General features: G+C 43.0%; 1 protein-coding gene across 2 annotated transcripts in view; it reads left to right on the top strand.

The window, feature by feature from the left end:
* MAST4 (microtubule associated serine/threonine kinase family member 4) overlaps positions 1 to 22100 on the top strand; it is a 191118-nt gene that overhangs the window by 136665 nt on the left and 32353 nt on the right. For both annotated transcript variants that reach the window (XM_068423165.1, XM_068423167.1), the window contains 5 exons: positions 1366 to 1451; positions 14797 to 15005; positions 16408 to 16546; positions 17625 to 17757; positions 18462 to 18627. In XM_068423165.1, coding sequence (XP_068279266.1) covers positions 1366 to 1451; positions 14797 to 15005; positions 16408 to 16546; positions 17625 to 17757; positions 18462 to 18627 — 733 coding nt within the window. The remainder of the gene's footprint in view (positions 1 to 1365; positions 1452 to 14796; positions 15006 to 16407; positions 16547 to 17624; positions 17758 to 18461; positions 18628 to 22100) is intronic.

The following is a 22100-nucleotide window of genomic DNA, read 5'->3' on the forward strand; positions in this document are numbered from 1 at the left end:
TTCTGCTGCTTTCGTTCATCTGCATTTAAATACTGTATTAGACCTGAGCAGTATTTAGTGGAAGAATACTGACAAACTGGAGAAAAGACAGAAAGAATGACTAGAAGGCTTAAAGGAAGTTCTGAAGTGCTTAGGAGAATCTAAGGTGCAAACTGGCTTAGCAGTAGCTGAGAAATTGCAATTGTAAGGTTATTTGTGTTGTGCAAATGTTGAAGAAATGAAGGATAATGCAGTGTAATAAAGGAATGTAAGTAGGGGGGGTGATGAAATCAATGAAGAAAAATATAGGATGAATATTTGGAAACATCTCAAAGTGTAGATGTGGAATAAACACACATGGGAAGTGGGAGGAAGTGTAACTTAAAAGTAAGGTACAGGACCATTCAAAATCATCATAAATGTGGAATTAGGAAGAATCCTGTACTGGAAGGCAAGTGGGCTAAACAATTCAATTAATCGTCTCTGCTCCTGTGTAGTTCATTATATTAATATATTCACTAATCTTCTTGCACTGAATTTTCTTTAGCAAGCATTTAATTGAAAATGTTCCAACCAGATCTACTTTTAACCTTAACTATTACCAAACTGCCTGGATAGGGATCGTAGAACTTCTTGGAGATTTGGAAAACATCTTGAAAAGGATCTTGTGGGTTTGGAATACTGAATTTGGAAGTCCTGTGCCCTCATCATCCCCCCGCACCCCAATTCTAAATCACACATCTTCAAGATTAATTAAAAATTAAAGATAGAAAAAAGGTTGTGCAGTACTTGAGACAACTCCATTTTGAAAGTGTTGTGGCATACAAGTAGGTGAAAGTGACCTCTGTAATGGTAGAATTATTGCATGATTATCTTTCATATTTGTCTCTTTCACAGTCTATCCTAAGTTGTATCACAGTCTAGCCTAACATTAACTCGAAATGTGCACAATTTTGAATGAACGAGAGCTCTTACATATTTTGTTACTACCAGGCTGTACTACCAGAGTCAATTTACTAAAATGGGGGAAGACAGTGGCCAACGAGTGCCTGGTGGGATTCACAGAGGTCCGTAACTCCAGATAGGAATTGCCAGTAACTCCTTTGCCAGAAGCATCATGCCTGTCTGCTGTAACCTGTGCATGTGGTTAAGCAGACAGATAGCTGCGCTGTAACAGATACCTTTTTGATGAAAAAGCAGCTTTGCTTCAGGAGCCCCTTTGGTCCCTTTCTGTGCTAGCTCTATGGCTAACTGACGAGAGCTTTTAGCTGGTTCATCAGGATGTGACAGCCTGGTGATAGTTCATTTTTGTTTGGTTTTTATTTTTTCCTGATTTTGAAAAAAGTACTGTATTAACTTTGTTCTTTCTCCTCTTTTACTGTGGAGACGTGTGATACCTCACTGAAGCTGCGGAGGAAACCTCGGGAAAGTGATTTTGAAACAATTAAACTGATTAGTAATGGAGCTTATGGGTGAGTAATACATGAGTGCAACAGCTCTTTTGCATTTTATATTTGCGTAACTTCCCATCACTACTTATTGCAGGGGTATTTGTGTGAGAGAGTTTGTTTGCACTACTGCTTTTTTTCATTCTGCTTTACTGTTTTGTTGCTAATATTTGAAGTTCACAAGAAAAACTTTTTGGAAAGCCTGCTAGGCAATAATGAATTACTGTGTGCTGCAGTAAATTAAAATACTGAATATTACATCACAAAGATTTTTCAGAAGTAGATATCATGTAATGCCAAAGATAAAATTTGAATAAATCAAAAGACAGATTTAAAGCCACTTTTATAATATTGGAAACAGCTGTGTTTATGCAGATGTGATACAGAATAAAACTGCATCTGTAGGGAGACAGAATATTAAAAATGAGTGCTTACTTGACCTAAAAGTGTTGTTGAAGTAGAAACTAATTTCCTTAAGTAGGGCAGCACTGTTTTGTTGCTTCTGCGTGGACACTCTTCTATACTCAAATTTTAACCAGTTAGCTTTTAAGGAATTGCTGTTACTTGATTAGTTTCTGGATACTTGGAAGGTGCAAAACTTACTGCGCAGTGGTATGTGAGTCATCTGGAGATATCCTAGAAGACCAAGAGAAAATTATGTTAGCCTGGGCCTTAAATGAACAAGAAAGGTTTTCTGAAAGTATTGTGCAGGGGTTGTGCCTACCAGCAGGCAGAAGTCTGCCTTCAGTCACCTTTTCTGATCAGGTACTGTCTATTAGACCCTTGATTGCCTCCTCCTCTGCACTGAAATGTATCAAGACAGGAACTGTTGATCTGTCTAACCTGCAGGACCAGGAGGGATGTATTGGTTCAAAAAAGAGGGATTTCCGTCTTGAAGTGAGGAGCCCATCGCCAAATGAGACTGTGTCACAGCCTGGCAGTGGAGAGGGCTGTGCTGCTCTCCAGCACATACGCGATTAGACTGGCTCTACTCTGTGCTGCCTCGGCTTGAGGTACTAAGCAGCATTGACCTGGTAGGACTGAGCACTCTTTTAAGAGGCCTTGGTTGTAGAAGAGAAAGCACCTGCAGTCTCCCCACTGGAGTTTTGCATGATGTTTTAATGGCCTGAGGCTGATGGGCACAGTAATACCCTCTGATCATACTGAGTTAAAGGTAACCGTGAGCTCTGGGACAGGAGGCATTTAGTACTGACCAGTACTGTTGGTCATCATAGCTTGTGTGGAGGCTATTACTTGTGTCCAGACCTGCTTACATAGCTCAGCAAAAAGCCTGAAGGAAATAGCATAATTTGCATTCATTTTATGTAAATATCCAAATACAACTTCTCACTAGTCAACCTCTGCACAATTCATTTTCTCAGAATTTCTCCCTAGGCAAACTCATTACTTACTGTATGCCAGTTTCTCCCCATTACCCCAGGAATTCAAAAGCCTTTATTCCAGCAGTTAGCAGTAGCTGCTGCTCCCCTCCCTGGCTGCATCCCTTTCTCCTTCCCTTGGCAGATGCTTAGTCCCCTCCAATCCTCCTTTCATCTCCTACCCAATTTCTTCTTTGTATTACTGGAGGAGGATAAGAAGAACCATATGGGATGGGTCCCCATCAGAGAAAAGGGTGTCTGAGTCACTAGACATGCACAGCTTCCCAGCAGTTTTACGATACTGAGGGATGGGGAGAGGAGGGAGCAGCTGCAGAAGGGCATGCTGCAACCAGCAGCGTGGGGCCAGCCATCTAAAGTCAGAGCTTTGTTAGACCTGTGGCTCCTGCTCCATAGGGGTTACAGTCAGATGAGCCATTAAGAAATATAGACTGAAGGCATCTGTCCATTTGAAACCAGAAACAAGTAAGGATCTGAAAAGCTGGAAAAGAAAGGATGAAAAGCCATGGCTTTCTATGGCATGTACGATGTCGGCATGTAGGATTTTTTTTTTCCTCGTGTTTGTGGCAGGGAAAATCAATACTTAGGAAACACCTTTTTAATGCCAATAATATGCGAAATTGGCATTATAAATATTTTAAAAATTGGGTGAGGCCATGATAAATTTGTGAGGAAAAGGAGAGCTGATAGAGGGTGAACAGCTTGGAGTGTATCTGGATTCTGCATTAATCATTATTGTCTTTAGCAAATGTTAAAACAGGGGTAGGCTGGCAGGTTATACTGTGGTGGTGTTAGAAGTGAAAATTGAAAATCTCCTTAGTTTAGTAGAGTGCTATTACTTTCATCCTTAAGCAAACAATAACAAAGTAGATTGGGTTGGTTTGGATTTTTGTTTTAAATGGTTACTTCTTAAAATCAAAACCAAGAAAGAAAATAAAGGTCCAGCCCCTTACTAATTAATGTAGAGTGAAAGGAACACACTTGGTGAACTGTGAGACAATAAATTTTTTAAAATATTTACTTACTTTTAGAAGTTATTTTAGCACCTAGTCACTTCCCCCAACTGCTGTAAGTGAAGGGTTGTGCTCCCAAATTCTTTAGGATATCAGTTTTTCAAAATGATCTGTGTGCTTGAGGATCTCCACTGTTGTATGTCAGATAAGTGGGACTATAGTATCGACAGACCATTTTTTGATCTTTAAGTGTTTTTTCTGTTGGCACCAATATGGTTGGTAGTTAATTTCCTCAAAAGTTACGGTCAAGTTTAAAGGGAAACTCATCACAATTACCTAAATGCTCTTTAACCCATCTATAAAACGGAGTGTAATAAAACAGTAATACCTGTTCCATCTGTGAATACAAAGCAATAAACTGCCCCATAGGCATTTATTGCAGTTTATTTAGAAGTATAAGCAGCTGAAATAAAAGTTGTTGTTGTTATGCTACAAGGATTATTTTTTTCCCTTCTATGTTTTTCCAGGCCATTAATTTTTTGAAATAACCTAAACATGTGTGAATTCTGCCTGCGCTTCATTGATTTATTCTCAAAAATATATCAGTGGTCATATTTTGTGCTCTGACTTATTAAAGATTCAATATGCTATTGTAATATTTTATTTATTTTGGGGATTTAATGGAGGGTTTAATTCTGAAACGTTTTTTTTTAAAAAAACATACCTTCTGCTGTCTTTGATTTTACTGTGGTGTTTGTGCCTTCATTAGTGACATGGAAAGCTTTGCTTCACGGGGTAATTGTTGGTCTGGGCATGCTGTAGCAGGCATTTGTCAGATATGTTAAACTTGATAAGCTTAACATATGATAAACTTAAATATAAACTATTGGTTTTGTGAAGGTTTGAGTAAATATCTTAGCAGTTCTCTGCTTTTAATTGTTTGGGTGAACTCATTTGTAGTGCAATTTAATGACCGTATAGTAGATGAGGTGTATCAGGCTTTTGGGAATGGCTAGGAATATACAAGAAGTTAAACAAGCTGTGAATCAGTAAACATGTAGGATACTGGCCAAGTCATTAATGGTTCCACAAGATGTCTATCTGACTTTCTTCAGCCAGCCAAAACTTCTAGTGCAATCACAGCAACATTTTTTCCATATTCTAGCTTGCAAGAGATAGCAAGTAGCAGTAATCCATCTCTTCAAGTTGGCATCAGCCTGGTTTCCTGAACACCAGCTCAAGAGAATAAAGATTGTATTCAGTTTCAGGGAAGTGAGTGATGTTCAGTTGCTCTTCACTAATGTATAACTGTATCTGCTTAAAGCAAATACATGATATCACTTTTGCGCCTGTCTGGAATGCTTTTCCTTCTACAAAGATGGTAACATCAATGTGTATATGACATACTGGCTAATGGTGTTGCTTGATAAGTTTAAAAACTGAGGCAGTGTTGGCTTGAGCAGCTGCTGCCCCTGATTGTGAGTACTCATTCTTGTCCCTTCTCCACTTGGTTGACAGTACTTGCTCATGTGTAGTTGCATTGGGAATGGATCTGACGAAGTTACCCAGCTGCAGAATAACACCCTGTCAATCAGGTTATTCATCAGCAGCAGTTCAGAAGTGGAAGGGGATAGTGGGAATGTGGCTTTGTAGGTTAACTTAAGTAGCACCACCTCTGAATGGACTACTGGTCTAATAAGCTTTATTCCTTTTCTTCTTTTCTGTTTACCCCTGTGAGTGACTGGTCTATGCAGAGTAGGAGGCTTTGATTCCTAGAAGCTCATAGCTTTAAAGAGCAGTTTAGAAAGTAGAGTCTGGCAATTTCTATGCTAGGGATCTTATGTTTGTCATTCAGTGTGGACTTACTCAAAATGATGAATGTTGAACTTTATGGCCCTCGAGTGAGCCTCCCTTGCCAGTATAGCCCAGGCCAAGTGCCTTATCTTTCTTCTGTAGTTTGTGTGTGCGGATCTAATACTAGCAGCTAATGCAATCCTCTTGGTGGTAGAGAAAGATTGTTACTATGTTGAAGGTCATGAATTCTGTCCTTCCTGAATGTGCAGCATGCTACAAACTGGTGAGGAGCAAGTGCTTCTTGTGCAAATACAGAACAGTTTACCCATAGGAAATCTAGACAGCAGCTTCCTCATTTTGCATCTGTGTTTACTAGCTGCCGTAAAGATACAAGATGTTGCTACTGTTAGGTATGGAGAGGTGGTTTTATTATTGAAAATTTGTGACATATTGGAACAACTAGGACTAGTACCAGTTGTGGAGAAAAGGATCACAGCCACCATGTTCTCTTCTTCAGATGGCCAGCTTCTCATTTCCTTCTAGGCAGACTAGGGTAAGTCTGAAATATTGGTGAGAGGAGGTTGTGTGCATTTTCTTGGGGCTCGGAAGGCCCACACCACGCTGCATGCTTGTGTTAGGACTGCTGCAGTGCTTTAGGCAGCGTTTCCCCCTGCCTCCAAATAAATCTGATCTGGTAATGGGCATCACCTGGCTAGGAGCTGGTACAGTGCTGCTTGTAAATTCTGATCTTAAATAACTGTCCGTAAACTTTACCATATTGCCATAACATGAATTAGAGCCCCTCACAAGTGGCTCCTTTTCACTGGAGGCAACATCAGACATAATTCCAAGGTAGTACAGAATTTAGCAGTCTCTTCTCAGGAAATTGCTTGTGAAAATGAAATGTAGCTCCTGGTGAGCAGCTGTAACTTTAAGCAGCAAGTGCAGTACCTGTGTTTCCACAAGGACTTCAAGGTCCTTTGACAAATTGGAGAATTGGGTCAAAGCAAATGACACAGCTACACTAGTCTTAAGCACTGAATGTAGACTAAGTTGTAAAAGGGCTCTAAAAGTTGAAGTTACTGATGAGCAATAAACTAGGCCTGAAGCCTGTAAGTAATTTAGAGAAAAAAACAGGAATCTTGATTGTAACATTGGAAGGATAGATTACATAAAATTTAAGTTGGAGCAATTCAGTTTTAGCATTTTTTTTGTTAACACGTGCATAGTGTTTTATATTTGTGCCTAGCTAAAGATATTTTAGAGATGCTTTTTCAAGCTGACATTTATGTTGGAATAAGATAATGTTTTCTTGCTATGTTGAAATACAGCATCAGTAAAATACAGAGCACTTGTATTTTGTTGAGATCCCATACAGTGAAATCGGAGGATGTTTTGGAAATTTCTTGTCACCATGTTACGGAAACAGGAAGGGGGTAGGTAGTGTTAAAGACATTTCTTTGCCCTAGGTTTCCCAAAGCAGAGTCTCAGGTGCCAGGCCTCAGAAAATTAAATGATTTAATTGAATGGTACGACCATAGGAGCAGGCTTGAGCTGAGTGCCTCTGAGGAGGGACTTGGACCAAAGAAATCCCTGGGCACTGATACCCTTACAACCAATGTACCCATTCTTTATGCACCCTGCACGTGCCTCTTGGTCCAATGGTAGTTTTCTGGTCCGGGTTCTCATTCCTTATAGGATTCCTTCTGTCTCCAGATGGGCTGCCCTAGGTGTTCTTATATGGATGGGTTGCAGCTTCTACTGACAATCGTAGCCTCCTTATCTTCCAGTTTGCACTGGTTTCAGGGTCTTCCTTCACGTAACTAAGCAGCAGTTCAAGATACGTTCAACTTTTCCAGGTGAAAGTTCTCAGCCTACAGCCCAAGGTTTCAGTAACTTTAGCTACTCATGCTAAGCAAAACTATTCAGACAAAAGAATACAGTTAGAATAATTCAGTTAACTGAACTTAATTTGCAACAGGTAGGAAGGCAAATTCTTCCTTTGAAACCATAGGAGGTTGCAACAGCACTGATTGTGGCTTTGCAGGCAGGGAGGGCATACCACCGTCATTGAATGGATCAACAGGGCACTCGGACAGTCTGGATGTTCTTAATACATTGATTTTGTGTTAAAGGAATTCTCAAATTTACAGTTGTCTTTATAACATACTGAAAAGCATGAGCAGCATTTAATGATCAAGAACAAGAAACCAGGAGTGAGGCATTGTGCTCTCTCTTGAAAGCGCATACAAAACAAAGATAAACTTCCATCTAGTGCTCCAGCTGTAGCATTCTGAAAAATGAAGAATAGAGATAGCTGTGGGAAGGTGAGCCTGTGGGGGGAAAAAAACAAAGTGCAAGTTCAATGCCAGGATTAGGAGAATGTAGTGAAATGACAGCTTCAGGGAGAGTGAATGGAAACTAGAAGGCCATCAAAATCTATGCAATAAGTTGTTGTACAATAACAGACGCATACTTCAAGGGTGGCAAATCAAGGTTCAAAATTACGCAAGACAAAGTTATGTGCTAGACCTCACTGTGGCCTTTCCCATCATTTTAGCTGGAAGTTTGCAGTCACGTCTTAGCAGATGTGTGCTTTACTCCAAGCTTTCCATTTAGATTAGATTGAAGCCCCACTTATGTGCAGAAACATGGAAGATTTCCTGTTTCTTTTTTTTTTTTTTCTTGATGTCCAGGCGATTTGTACGTATTTATTTAACTATTTATCTTTGGGAAGATTTAATTTTCTATTTGTCATTTTATTGACATTTCAGCAAATTCTAATATGCACTTCTGTACTGTGGGAGCTGAGAAGACCGCTGTCACAGGCAGTCCTGGGTGCAGTTGTTGCAGCGTGCTTAGTTTAGTGTGCTGGTAGGCTGAGGAGAAATGTTATCACTGCTGTGAATTGGGAGCATCATGGAAGAAGAATCACAGAATCACACAGAATCACAGAATGTTAGGGATTGGAAGGGACCTCGAAAGATCATCTAGTCCAATCCCCCTGCCGGGGCAGGATTGCCTAGACCATATCACACAGGAACGCGTCCAGGCGGGTTTTGAATGTCTCCAGAGAAGGAGACTCCACAACCTCTCTGGGCAGCCTGTTCCAGTGTTCAGTCACCCTTACAGTAAAGAAGTTTTTCCTCAAATTTAAGTGGAACCTCCTGTGCTCCAGCTTGCACCCATTGCCCCTTGTCCTGTCAAGGGATGTCACTGAGAAGAGCCTGGCTCCATCCTCTTGACACTTGCCCTTTACATATTTATAAACATTAATGAGGTCACCCCTCAGTCTCCTCTTCTCTAAGCTAAAGAGACCCAGCTCCCTCAGCCTCTCCTCATAAGGGAGATGTTCCACTCCCTTAATCATCTTCGTGGCTCTGCGCTGGACTCTCTCTAGCAGTTCCCTGTCCTTCTTGAACTGAGGGGCCCAGAACTGGACACAATACTCCAGATGCGGCCTCACCAGGGCAGAGTAGAGGGGGAGGAGAACCTCTCTCGACCTGCTAACCACACCCCTTCTAATACACCCCAGGATGCCATTGGCCTTCTTGGCCACAAGGGCACACTGCTGGCTCATGTTCATCCTGTTGTCCACTAGGACCCCCAGGTCCCTTTCCCCTACGCTGGTCTCCAACAGCTCTGTCCCCAACTTGTACTGGTACATGGGGTTGTTCTTGCCCAGATGCAGGACTCTACACTTGCCCTTGTTATATTTCATTAAATTTCTCCCCGCCCAACTCTCCAGCCTGTCTAGGTCTCCCTGAATGGCTGCGCAGCCTTCTGGCATCTCAGCCACTCCTCCCAGTTTGGTGTCATCAGCGAACTTGCTGACAGCGCACTCTAATCCCTCATCCAAGTCATTAATGAATATATTGAATAGAACTGGTCCCAGAACCGACCCTTGCGGAACTCCGCTAGACACAGACCTCCAACTGGACTCTGTCCCGCTGACCACTACTCTCTGGCTTCTTTCCTTCAGCCAGTTTACAATCCACCTCACTACCCGATCATCCAGACCACACTTCCTCAGTTTAGCTGCGAGGATGCTGTGGGAGACCGTGTCAAACGCTTTACTGAAATCGAGATAGACCACATCCACAGCTTTACCATCATCTGTCCACCGGGTAACATCCTCATAAAAGGCTATCAAGTTGGTTGAGCAAGACTTCCCGTTGGTGAAGCCATGCTGAGTGCCCCTAATGATCCCCCTATCCTTGATGTGCCTAGAGACAGCACCAAGAACAAGTTGCTCCATCACCTTTCCAGGGATGGAGGTGAGGCTGACTGGTCTATAGTTCCCCGGGTCCTCCTTCCTGCCCTTTTTGAAGACTGGAGTGACATTTGCTTTCCTCCAGTCCTCAGGCACCTCTCCCGTTGCCCACGACTTAGCAAAGATGATGGAGAGTGGCCTAGCAATGACTTCCGCCAGCTCCCTCAGCACCCGCGGGTGCATCCCATCAGGGCCCATGGATTTATGGACGTCCAGGTTGCTTAATTGGTCCCTGACCCAGCCCTCATCAACCAAGACAGATTCCTCCTCTATCCTGACTTCTTCTGAGGCCTCAGGGGTCCAGGGCTCCTCAGGACAGCCTCCAACAGTATAGACAGAGGCAAAGAAGGCATTCAGTAACTCCGCCTTCTTTTTATCCTCTGTCTCCAGGACCCCCACCTCATTCATCAGTGGGCCTACATTGCCTCTAGTGTTGGCTTTACCTGCAATGTATTTGAAGAAGCCCTTTCTGTTGTCCTTGACCTCTCTTGCAAGGTTTAATTCCAAGGAGGCCTTAGCTTTCCTAGTTGCCTCCCTACATCCTCTGACAACAGACTTATATTCCTCCCAAGTGGCCAGCCCCTCCTTCCACGATCTGTACACCTTCTTCTTCCACTTGAGTTTGCCCAGCAGTTCCCTGTTTAACCATGCAGGTCTCCTGGTACCCTTCCTTGACTTCCTACCTGCTGGGATGCTCTGATCTTGAGCTCGGAAGAAGCAGTCCTTGAACGCTAACCAACTATCTTGGGCCCCCTTACCTTCTAGTACCCTGTCCCATGGGATTTCCCCTAGCAATTGCTTGAAAAGGCCAAAGTTGGCCCTCCTGAAGTTCAGGGTTGTAATTCTGCTAGCTATTCTGTTCCTGCCACATGAGATCCTGAACTCTACCATCTCATGGTCGCTACAACCAAGGCTGCCCTCAACCTTCACCGCTTCAACCAGACCCTCCTTGTTAGTGAGGATCAGATCCAGCAGCGCTCCTCTCCTAGTTGGCTCATCCACCATTTGCATCAGAAAGTTATCATCAATGCACTGGAGGAACCTCCTGGACTGGGGATGGCTGGCTGAGTAGGCCTCCCAGCAAATATCAGGGTAGTTGAAATCCCCCACAACAACCAGGCCCTGTAATTGCGAGACTGCTCTCAGCTGCCTGTAGAAGGCCTCATCACCGTCCTCATCCTGATCCGGTGGCCTGTAATAGACACCCACAACAGTATCACCCCTGCCAGCCTGCCCCTTAATTCGCACCCACAAACTCTCAACTCGCTCCTGATCTGCCTCTGGACAGAACTCAATACATTCTAGCTGCTCACTCACATAAAGAGCAACTCCACCACCTCTCCTTAGTGGTCTGTCTTTCCTGAACAGAACATAGCCATCCATGACCACATTCCAGTCATGCGAGGCGTCCCACCAAGTCTCTGTAATTGCCACTAGATCATAGCCCCCCGACCGAACACGGATTTCTAACTCCTCCTGCTTATTCCCCATGCTGCGTGCATTGGTGTACAGGCATTTCAGGGAGCGAGCTGGGCACACCGATTTCATCCCAGATTCACCCCCTGATTTCACCCCAGGGGTATGGGGGGCCTCCTGGTCTACCTCAACACTAGAGCATTGCCCCAGTGGTGCAAGCCCAGCTACCACCCCATCCCCCTTCGAATCTAGTTTAAAGCTCTCCGAATGAGCCCTGCTAATTCCTGTCCCAGAACCCTTTTGCCCCTACGACATAAACCTTTCCCATGTATCACTGTCACGCCTGTTGTCTTATAAAACCAGCCATTATCAAAGAAGCCAAAGCCCTGCCTGTAGCACCAGTCTCGTAGCCAGGCGTTAATAGAGAGAATCCTACTATTCCATCCCACGTCATCACCTGAAAATGGAAGAAGGGAGGAGAAAACAACTTGTGCCCCAGACTCTTTCACCAACCGTCCTAGGGCCTTGTAGTCTTTCTTCATCCCCCTCAGACTACGGGATGCAGCTTCTTCCCCACCTGTCTGGAAGATCAGCAGGGGGTAGTAGTCTGTGGCCTTCACCAGGTTGGGGAGTTGCCTGGTGATATCCCTGATTCGGGCTCCAGGCAGGCTGCAGACCTCCCTGTGATGGGGGTCAGCTCTGCATATTGGGCCCTCAGATCCCTTTAGAAAGGAGTCTCCAACCACTAAAACTCTTCTCTTCTTCCTTGTGGAGGAGGTAGCTATACGCCCGTCAGGTTTTTCTGACTGTGGTGGGACCTCTGATATAGGTTACCTCTCCACCACATCCCCGTTGGACCGGCTGTATTCCACTAGGGCTTCATATCTATTGCTCAGAGGCACCTGTGGAGGCAAGGTAGGCAAGGAGGGCACTTGCCTTTTGTCATGGCCATAGACTTGTCTCCACTCACTCTTCTCCTCTAGGTTATTGTTTTCCACCTGAGAGGGGCAGAGTACAGGGGCCCCTCGATCCTGGGAGCTCTCTGGCAGGTGCTCCCATTTTTGCTGCAGGGAGGGCAGAGCCTGGCTCCACCAGTCTATCTCCATTTCAGCCTCCCGAATGCTCCTAAGCCTTTCTACTTCGGCTTGAAGCCTTTCAACCTGGCTTTGCAGCTGTGCTGCTCGGCCGAGCAGATCATTTATCATTTAAGAAAGGAGGTCTTTTGCAGGACCCATGCTGCTGGCTAGGGCATAGTTTTCTTTGTAAAGCATAAATGCTGTTTCCTGGGCTTTTTGTGATCAGAGGATGTGGATAAGTGATGTTAGACATTTTTATATGTTAAAAGGTGGTTTAAAAGCACTTTATGTAGCATAAACAGTGTATGCATGTGTAAGCGTGAGAGAGACAATTGTGTTGCAGTTGTCTCATGAATCTGGTACACTTGAACTGAACAGGTTTTTTCTGAGGAATTTTAGATTTTAGGAATCCTAGTGGAAAGTTATACAGTTGCCTGCTTGTGACTGCAAGACTGGAGAATGCAATTTAGAGAGCTGGGGAAACATAGCGTGTCCCAGATATTTGTCAGACTAGATAGTCCTTAGAACTTACTGATTCTTCGTCTTTAAATATGGTAGTAATGACTCTAGAGGTCCACATGATCTGCAGAGGGGATTTATTAAGATGCTGTAATAATATGCTCTGGTTAATATCTGTCTTTCAAGCGTTCATCTTGGCACACTGCCCAAATTAAAACTCTGAGAAAGATCTCCATGCTGAGTCCGCAGGCAGTCCTCAGTTCATTCATATAACTTTATTTTTTTTGAAGGATTGTGACTTCAGGCACCCGAAGGGCTCACTTTTCTACATGCACAAGGGGACTGAAATAGGGAAAATAAAAGATTAAATTACAGGAGATGAAGAAGCTAAGACTGACTGACGGGACATAGCAACAAAAGTGAGAGAAAAACCAGAATGTAAGGGAAAGAAAAGCAAAGGAAAAGAGTTGTAATGAAGGGGTGGAGAGAGAAGTGAATATGAGGGGAGCAGTAGGAAGAGGTGCAGGAGGACAAAAGGGGTGAAGCCATCAGGGAGGAGTACTGGAGCTGAATAACCCTGTCTTTATTCCAGCTTGGGAGGGGCAGCAGGGAGTGAGACTTAGTAGGAGGCACTAAGGGTGGGGTTTGTCTTGGGTTTTGCCCAAGGTGTTTTTCCCCTGCTTTCATAATGGTGTAATGTCTTTTACCTGCCCCATGCTCAGACAAGAACAAGGGATTAGTGAAAGCTTTTGGAATCAGTAAGAGAAACTTTCTTGTCTAGAAAAAGTTTTCTTCCACAAAGGAAAGCAGAAACGTTGATTCTTTCAGTGTCTGTAACTTTGGTGGCTATGGGAAGATCTTCATAGAAATAGTAAGGCAAGAATTGCTTTTTGTGTTTAAATAAATACTTGTATGCTGATAATTGAACCTCATGGGGACAATAAATTGAATTTCAAAACTGTGTAATTGACACACCCCCTCCCCCCCCCCCCCCCTATTTTATCCTTTTAGTCCTTTCTTTCCATAAACACTCACTACTGTGATAATTATATACTGGAGATGCTATAAGCATTAAATGCTACAAAGTAGAATTCAAGCAAGGCAAACATTTTCAGGATTTGCCTCAAGGGATTTTGAGAAATGCAGCAGTAATGCCCTGTGTCAGTGTTTCACTGCAGGGTGATTCCTTCTCCTGAGCCTTGAAAGAAAGAAGGCTTGTCCACGGGAGGTTGTCTTTCACTTTGCTTTTCTCACTGCCTTGACGTTGTCTAACCAAGCTTGCAGGAAACTTTGTGCCCAGTACCCCAGTGGAAATTCTGCATGTCAAGATATATCTTAATCCTGTATTACTGATGCGGTTAACGCAGTGATCTTTGTTTTGATTACCTGCTGGTGACCTACTCCTGATATGGATCAATGCTGATGTCAGGGACTGAACAAGAACAGAAAATTTTGCACCTGGTGATGAGGGAGCCACCCCATCAAGCAACTTCTGAACAACCTTCATGAGAAACCTGTGACATGTTTTAAAATCCCCTGGACGGAGTCTGAGTCATAATTATCTGACAGCACACTTACAGAATAAGCATTTGTCGGAATGATTTATAACACTGTGCCATAGCTGAGTTTTCTATATCATCCTTTGTTGATGGAAACACCCAAAATCTGCTTGAGCTGAGAGCATTTGCTATATCTGTTAGGGGGGCATTTGCTATATCTGTTGTTTGCTTTGTGGGGCAGGGGTGGGGGGAGCTGTTTGGTTTTAGTTTGTGTACTAATTTGTGTTGACTGAGACTCATCCTGGTTATGAAACAAAATGAGGTTTGTAGCCATTCTCTAATGAGAAAGGTCAACTACATTAAATTAGAACCAAGTCGTTTGTATAATACATATACAGTTTTTTTAAAATGCATTTATTTATTTGTTTAAAAAGTATTATAAAATACATTTTTAAGAGTTATTCCGTCTTTTTTCTTTTTCTCTCCCTTTAAACTTCTTCAGCGCGGTTTATTTTGTGAGACACAAAGAAACCAGACAAAGATTTGCAATGAAGAAAATTAATAAGCAGAATCTCATCCTCCGAAACCAGATCCAACAGGCCTTTGTTGAGCGTGATATCCTGACATTTGCAGAAAATCCATTTGTTGTCAGCATGTATTGCTCCTTTGAAACAAGACGTCATTTATGCATGGTCATGGAATATGTAGAAGGTAAAATGTTTATTCTTGTTTTACAGAGGAAGAAGAGAGTTTTCTTAGGCCAAGAAAGAAAAATAACCCGTATGGTAGTTGCATTAGAAAGGGGGGTGCTGATCGACAGCCGGCTAAACATGAGCCAGCAGTGTGCCCAGGTGGCCGAGAAGGCCAATGGCATCCTGGCCTCTATTAGGAATAGTGCAGCCAGCCGGTCTAGGGAAGTGATCGTCCCTCTCTACTCGGCACTGGTGAGGCCGCACCTTCAATACTGTGTCCAGTTCTGGGCCCCGCACTTCAAGAAAGATGTTGAGGTGTTGGAGCGAGTCCAGAGGAGGGTGACCAAGCTGGTGAAGGGTCTGGAGGGTCTGACCTACGAGGAACGGCTGAGGAAGCTGGAGTTGTTTAGCCTGGAGAAGAGGAGGCTCCGAGGTGACCTTATTGCAGTCTACAGCTACCTGAAGGGAGGTTGTAGTGAAGTGGGAGTTGGCCTCTTCTCCCAGGCAACTAGCGATAGGAGAAGAGAGCACAACCTCAAGCTTCACCAGGGGAGGTTCAGGTTGGACATCAGGAAGAATTTCTTTTCAGAAAGGGTTATTAGGCATTGGAATGGGCTGCCCAAGGAGGTGGTGGAGTCACCATCTCTGGATGTGTTTAAGAAAAGACTGGACATGGCACTTAGTGCCATGGTCTAGTTGCCATGGTGGTGTCAGGGCAACGGTTGGACTCTATGATCCCTGAGATCTCTTCCAACCTGGTTGATTCTGTGTGATCCTGTCTCCTGTGTGTCCTCTGTACTCTGGCAATACAGATTTAGGATCTAAATCCAACAACAAGGTGGCTTTTTTCCCCAGTCATTATCTCCCAATGAGAGCATGTAAAACACTTGTACTCCAGCTATAATGGGAAATAATTGCTCTTTGAATAAGTTCCTCATAGACTGCAATCTAAGTGTCCTAGCATTCAAAGTTCCATGTGCAAATGCTGTTTGCATTTCTGGAGTTCAAATTTTCATTAGCACATGTCTGGGTATTTGTAATAGTTATTTTTATGAAGAAAGAGGGAAGAGGAAGCAGTTTGACAAAGTGCTGATGCTGAAGGAGAACAGTGCACAGAGGCAGTGCAAGATGAGATACCCAGGCTATGGTTGTGTGGGCACTTTTTCTTTGCCGGCCCCCCTTTTTTTTTTTTAAGGTAGCAGCACAAACGTTTACAGCTGAACCCTTATACTGCTCACTCCCAGCTTCACGCTGTGTTTCCAGTACAGTAGTTGGTGTGATTACGTGTTCAGTTGAATCATCTGACTGGAAAATAAACATTTATTAATACAGTTTGTGTCTCTTTCTGAAGCACATATGGGTTATACTGATACACCTCAGAATTTATAGTGTCATCTGGAACATTTGTCCTGTTTCCACAGGTGGAGACTGTGCTACTTTGTTGAAGAATATGGGTCCCTTACCTGTAGACATGGCAAGGATGTACTTTGCAGAGACTGTTCTGGCCTTGGAATACCTTCATAATTATGGAATTGTGCACAGAGATTTGAAACCAGACAAGTATGTATGTAGAATGTAATCGAAAGAGGACTTTGAAATTGTTAGATAAAATATGAAAGGTCTAAACTTGCTTTGAATGTTTTTGAAATGTTTGGGTTTTTTTAAATTGTGAGTGTTATGTAGATTCACAATTTCTGCACAATATTTGAATTTTCATTAGCTGCAGTTACAGAAACTGCATATTTTCCAAAAGAGCTCTTTAAATTTTCTGTCTTTAAGATGGAAGAGGCTATCGGAGTAGCTAAAAAAAAATGTCCTTACTCTTCTGGCTGAAATGGAGGGAAATGCATTTTGATCAATAAGGAAAAGGTCTTTCAAAGTATGCTTAAAACACTGTTTAATGCTAAGTATCATCAACTTGCAGGTATTTGCAGATATGAAGACAAGACTGGCCAGATTGGGAAATCTTTCCCGTTGCATGTTTCTTTGGGGTTTTTTTGTTTTTGTTTTGGTTTGGTTTGGTTTTTTTCAATATTTAGAAATACAGTATTGCTCCTATACTTGTAAATAACATTACAGCAAGTAGCTGCAGTAAAAAGTATGGCTGTTGCAGCTCCATTAATCTTCTTCCTGTTTCACATTAAAAAAAAAAAAAAAAAGAATTGGAGTCATGTCTGTTGAGTGTCAATACCTTCAGAGCATGATACCTCAGGCGGTGCAGTATTGGTTACTAACTAACCTAATAGCTTAGTTTTTTTTCAAATTAATGATGCAGCTTGTTACAGACAGAAAATGCTCACCTCACTTCAAAAGCAACATGTATTCTATTCTAGGTCTTCCAGATGATGACTGTTTCTTTTTCTTCAAAACATCTAGCATTCAGCTCTCAGCACTTGTATGGTTCTATAAGATGTTGTGCAATTGCATATAAGAAGTTTGTTTACATGTGATAATAATAGTAACAAATTAAGACTGTCAGATATGTAACCTGTTTATTTTGTACCTGGTTAAATTACTTTTTAAGCTGTCTTTATATTTTTGCAGTGAAACATTTTCCTCCGAGTATAATAATAATAATAATGATAAGGACATAATGTTGAATTATATCACAATAACTTCAGATCATTCTGATTTTCAGTTTATTGGTAACATCCATGGGCCATATAAAGCTTACAGACTTTGGCCTGTCAAAGGTGGGGCTGATGAGTTTGACTACCAATCTGTATGAGGGTCACATTGAGAAGGATGCAAGAGAATTCCTTGACAAACAAGTAAGACACAGCCTTTTTCATTTCTACATTGAGTGTTCAAAATGAAGAATGTACCGTAATACTCTATAAACTGTTGGTGTTTCTGCATTGGTGTTCCAGTTTTGTATGCCAGTTACTTTTAGTTATTCTCTGCAGATTATTATAGGCCTTTTTCTTTCTACATTAGGATTTGTTAGTAAGATGAACAACCTAATGGTGTGCAAGTGAATCTGTGAGAGAGACAAATGGAAAACTGTTTTTGTAAGGAATTCAGAAGTCTCAGCAGAGTACTTGTGGAGCTCATGATCCATTGTACAACCAAGGGTGCTAAAATCCTTGCTATGGCCCATTTCCCTTTAAGTATGCCTCATTACCATTGCTCACAATCCGTCCCCTGTAAAAGTTACTTTAGATAAAACCATCACAACTTTCATGTAAGGATAAGGATATGTTAAAGTTAAATAAAATATTTGCCGTGATGGCCTCCCATGTATGAAAAGCAAGCTGTCCTTTGCATGGCAGATATGCAGATGTTGATTATGATGCCTGTAAATGCAGCTAGGTCATTCTGAAAACGGTAGCTGTTATGCAAACTCAGCAAACTAAAACCTACTGAATTCCGTTTTTCCATGTTTCCATATTATTTTACATTTCAAGACTTATAAATGATGTGACATAACTCAATTAGACTTGTTATACCATCATGCTTATTTTCTTTCTTTTAGGTCTGTGGTACACCCGAATATATAGCTCCTGAAGTGATACTGAGACAGGGTTATGGAAAACCAGTGGACTGGTGGGCTATGGGAATTATCCTTTATGAATTTCTCGTTGGGTGTGTGCCATTCTTTGGAGATACAACAGAAGAGCTGTTTGGACAAGTCATCAGTGGTGAGTACCATCACAAAAAAAACCCAGATATCTTATCTTGCTGTGAAACATTTCAATTTCTGTTAATAGTAAAGATTACTGATAGACTAGGATTTCAAGCTAGTTTTGCTCAAAAAAACTACCATGATAGTAATATTGTAATACACAATTTGCTGTCAGAGCAATAAGAATAAATTTGGATTAAAAACTGAACTTACTGTATATTGTTGCTAAGTACAGAAATGCAGTAATGTGGAGTACAATGGTTAAGCTGCACTGACTGTTTGGAAAAGAAAAGGAGTATTAGTAGAAAAGCAGTGCCACTATGGCACAGTGATTTCAATCTTTAGTAAAGAAATTATACCAGAGAAGAAACAGTTAAAAAAATTTGCATAAATGGGCAAGTGCCTCATGGCACAATGAGGAAATTAACAAAGATGTAATAAAGCCCTTGTCACGGTTTAAAGCTGGGCCAGCTATTAACCAGGTGGCAGATGCTCTCTGTTAACCCTCCCCCCCCCACTAAGGGAAAGGGAAAAGGGAGAGAGACTTATGGGTTGGAAAGTTAAAACAGTTTTAATAAACTATAATAATGAAAAAGAATATAATAACAATAATAATAGAAATAACCAAATATATACAAATATGTACAAAACCAAGATCAAGAGCTTGGAAATCCTCCTCAGGCAGAGTTGCTCCCCCCAGCACGGGCAGAGGGGAAAAGGCAGTAGCTCCCCCCAGCACGGGCAGAGGAGAAAATGCAATAGCTCCCCCCAGCACGGGCAGAGGAGAAAATGCAATAGCTCCCCCCAGCACGGGCAGAGGGCAAAATGCAATAGCTCTCCCTGCCATCACACCTGCAGGCTTTTAACTGGAAAATTGGCAAAGCTGGTACCAATCAGTGGGAGACAGGAGGGCCCCTCCCTCCTGGGCCCCACCTCCAGGAGGCAGTGGGTTAGTGATAAATAGGAAAGTGAGAATGACGTGTGTGGGATGGAATACCTCGTTGGTCAATCTTGGGTCACCTGCCCTGTCTGCTCCCCCCTGCAGCTGCGACCCCCCTTTGGCTCTTCACTCGTAAGCAGTGAGGAATTTAGCAGTGACCTTGGTTTCTCTAAGACTAATTGGCCTGGTTTGGGCCAAACCGGGACATTCCACCCCTTATTCCATACCATTCATGTCATGCTCAGATCACCCCTGCCTTTTCATTTTCAAATATATATACACATATCACTAGTTTATGATTCATCTCTATACAAAAAGTTCATTAAGTTCATTTGGTTCAGGATTGTGGGTTTCCATCTGGCTAGCAGTCTCTCAGCAGTCTCTCTGGCTAGCAGTCTCTCTTTCGTCATGGTTCGTGCCCACGGGTTGCAGGTTAAAGATGTCAGACTCGAGGAGGTTACTGGACGCCACTTGATGAAGCTAACTCCGGTCTCATCACCATTGTCTTAACCTGAAAGACACTTATGCAGCAACAACATACAGTTCAGACTTAAGTAGTCTCACCCAGAATCAGATCACCTTCAGGGACACATCGGACTTCACCATCTTGCAACATCACCCACCAAGTACATCCAGGTCCCTGAGCAAAAGCAATCCCACGAATGGGTTTACCTTTGCCCGTTGCAGGAAGAATCCAGACAGTTTTTCCCAATAGATTCCTTTCATGCACCACAGGGACTTTATCTCCTTCTACTGTATGTAGAAGGTCTGACTGAGCAGGGCCAGCTCGATTGATAGATCCCCTGGTGTTAACTAACCAGGTAGCTTGTGCCAGATGTTTATCCCAGTTTTTAAAGGTTCCACCCCCCATTGCTTTCAGGGTAGTTTTTAACAGCCCATTATACCGTTCAATTTTCCCAGAGGCTGGTGCATGATAGGGGATGTGATATACCCATTCAATGCCATGCTCTTTGGCCCAGTTGTCTATGAGACTGTTTTTGAAATGAGTCCCATTGTCCGACTCAATTCTCTCTGGTGTGCCATGTCGCCACAAGATTTGCTTTTCGAGGCCCAGGATAGTGTTCCGGGCAGTGGCATGGGGCACAGCGTATGTTTCCAACCATCCGGTGGTCGCCTCCACCATGGTAAGCACATAACGTTTACCCTGGCGGGTTTGAGGGAGTGTGATATAGTCAATTTGCCAGGCCTCCCCATATTTATATTTCAACCACCGCCCCCCATACCACAAAGGTTTTAACTGTTTGGCTTGCTTAATTGCGGCGCATGTTTCACAATCATGGATAACCTGTGCAATAGAGTCCATGGTTAAGTCCACCCCTCGGTCACGAGCCCATCTGTATGTTGCATCTCTTCCTTGATGACCTGAAGTGTCATGAGCCCACCGAGCTAAAAATAGTTCACCTTTGTGTTCCCAGTCCAAATCTATTTGGAACACTTTAGCAGCTTGATCCGCTTGTTGGTTGTTTAGATGTTCCTCAGTTGCCCGACTTTTAGGTACGTGAGCATCTACATGACGTACCTTCACGACTAGTTTCTCTAGCCGAGCAGCAATATCTTGCCACAATTCAGCAGCCCAAATAGGTTTCCCTTTGCGCTGCCAGTTGCTTTGCTTCCACTGCTTTAACCACCCCCACAAGGCATTTGCTACCATCCATGAGTCAGTATAAAGATACAGTCTTGGCCACTTTTCTCATTCAGCAATGTCTAAAGCCAGCTGGATGGCTTTTACCTCTGCAAATTGACTTGATTCACCTTGTCCTTCTGTGGCTTCTGTGACTCGTCGTATGGGACTCCATACAGCAGTTTTCCACTTCCGATGCTTTCCTACAAGACGGCAGGATCCATCGGTGAACAGGGCATACTGCTTCTCATCCTCTGGTAGTTCATTATATGGTGGGGCTTCTTCAGCACGTGTCACCTCCTTTTCTGGTGGCATTCCAAAGTCTTTGCCTTCTGGCCAGTCCATGATCACTTCTAAGATTCCTGGGCGATTAGGGTTTCCTATTCGAGCCCTCTGTGTAATTAATGCAATCCATTTACTCCACGTCGCATCAGTTGCATGATGAGTAGTGGGAACCTTACCCTTGAACATCCAGCCTAGTACTGGTAATCGCGGTGCCAGGAGAAGTTGTGCTTCAGTACCAATTACCTCTGAAGCAGCTCTAACTCCTTCATATGCTGCCAGTATCTCTTTTTCAGTTGGAGTGTAATTGGCCTCGGAGCCCTTGTATCCTCGACTCCAAAATCCTAGGGGTCGACCTCGAGTCTCCCCTGGTACTTTCTGCCAGAGGCTCCAAGTAGGACCATTGTCCCCAGCTGAGGTGTAGAGCACATTTTTAACATCTTGTCCTGTACGGACCGGTCCAAGGGCTACTGCATGCACAATCTCTTGTTTAATCTGTTCAAAAGCCTGTCGTTGTTCAGGGCCCCACTGAAAATCATTCTTCTTTCTGGTCACCTGATAAAGAGGGCGTACAATCTGGCTGTAATCTGGAATATGCATTCTCCAGAAACCCACAACGCCTAAG

This window comes from Nyctibius grandis, chromosome Z (genome assembly GCF_013368605.1).
Source record: "Nyctibius grandis isolate bNycGra1 chromosome Z, bNycGra1.pri, whole genome shotgun sequence".
NCBI lineage: Eukaryota > Metazoa > Chordata > Aves > Nyctibiiformes > Nyctibiidae > Nyctibius > Nyctibius grandis.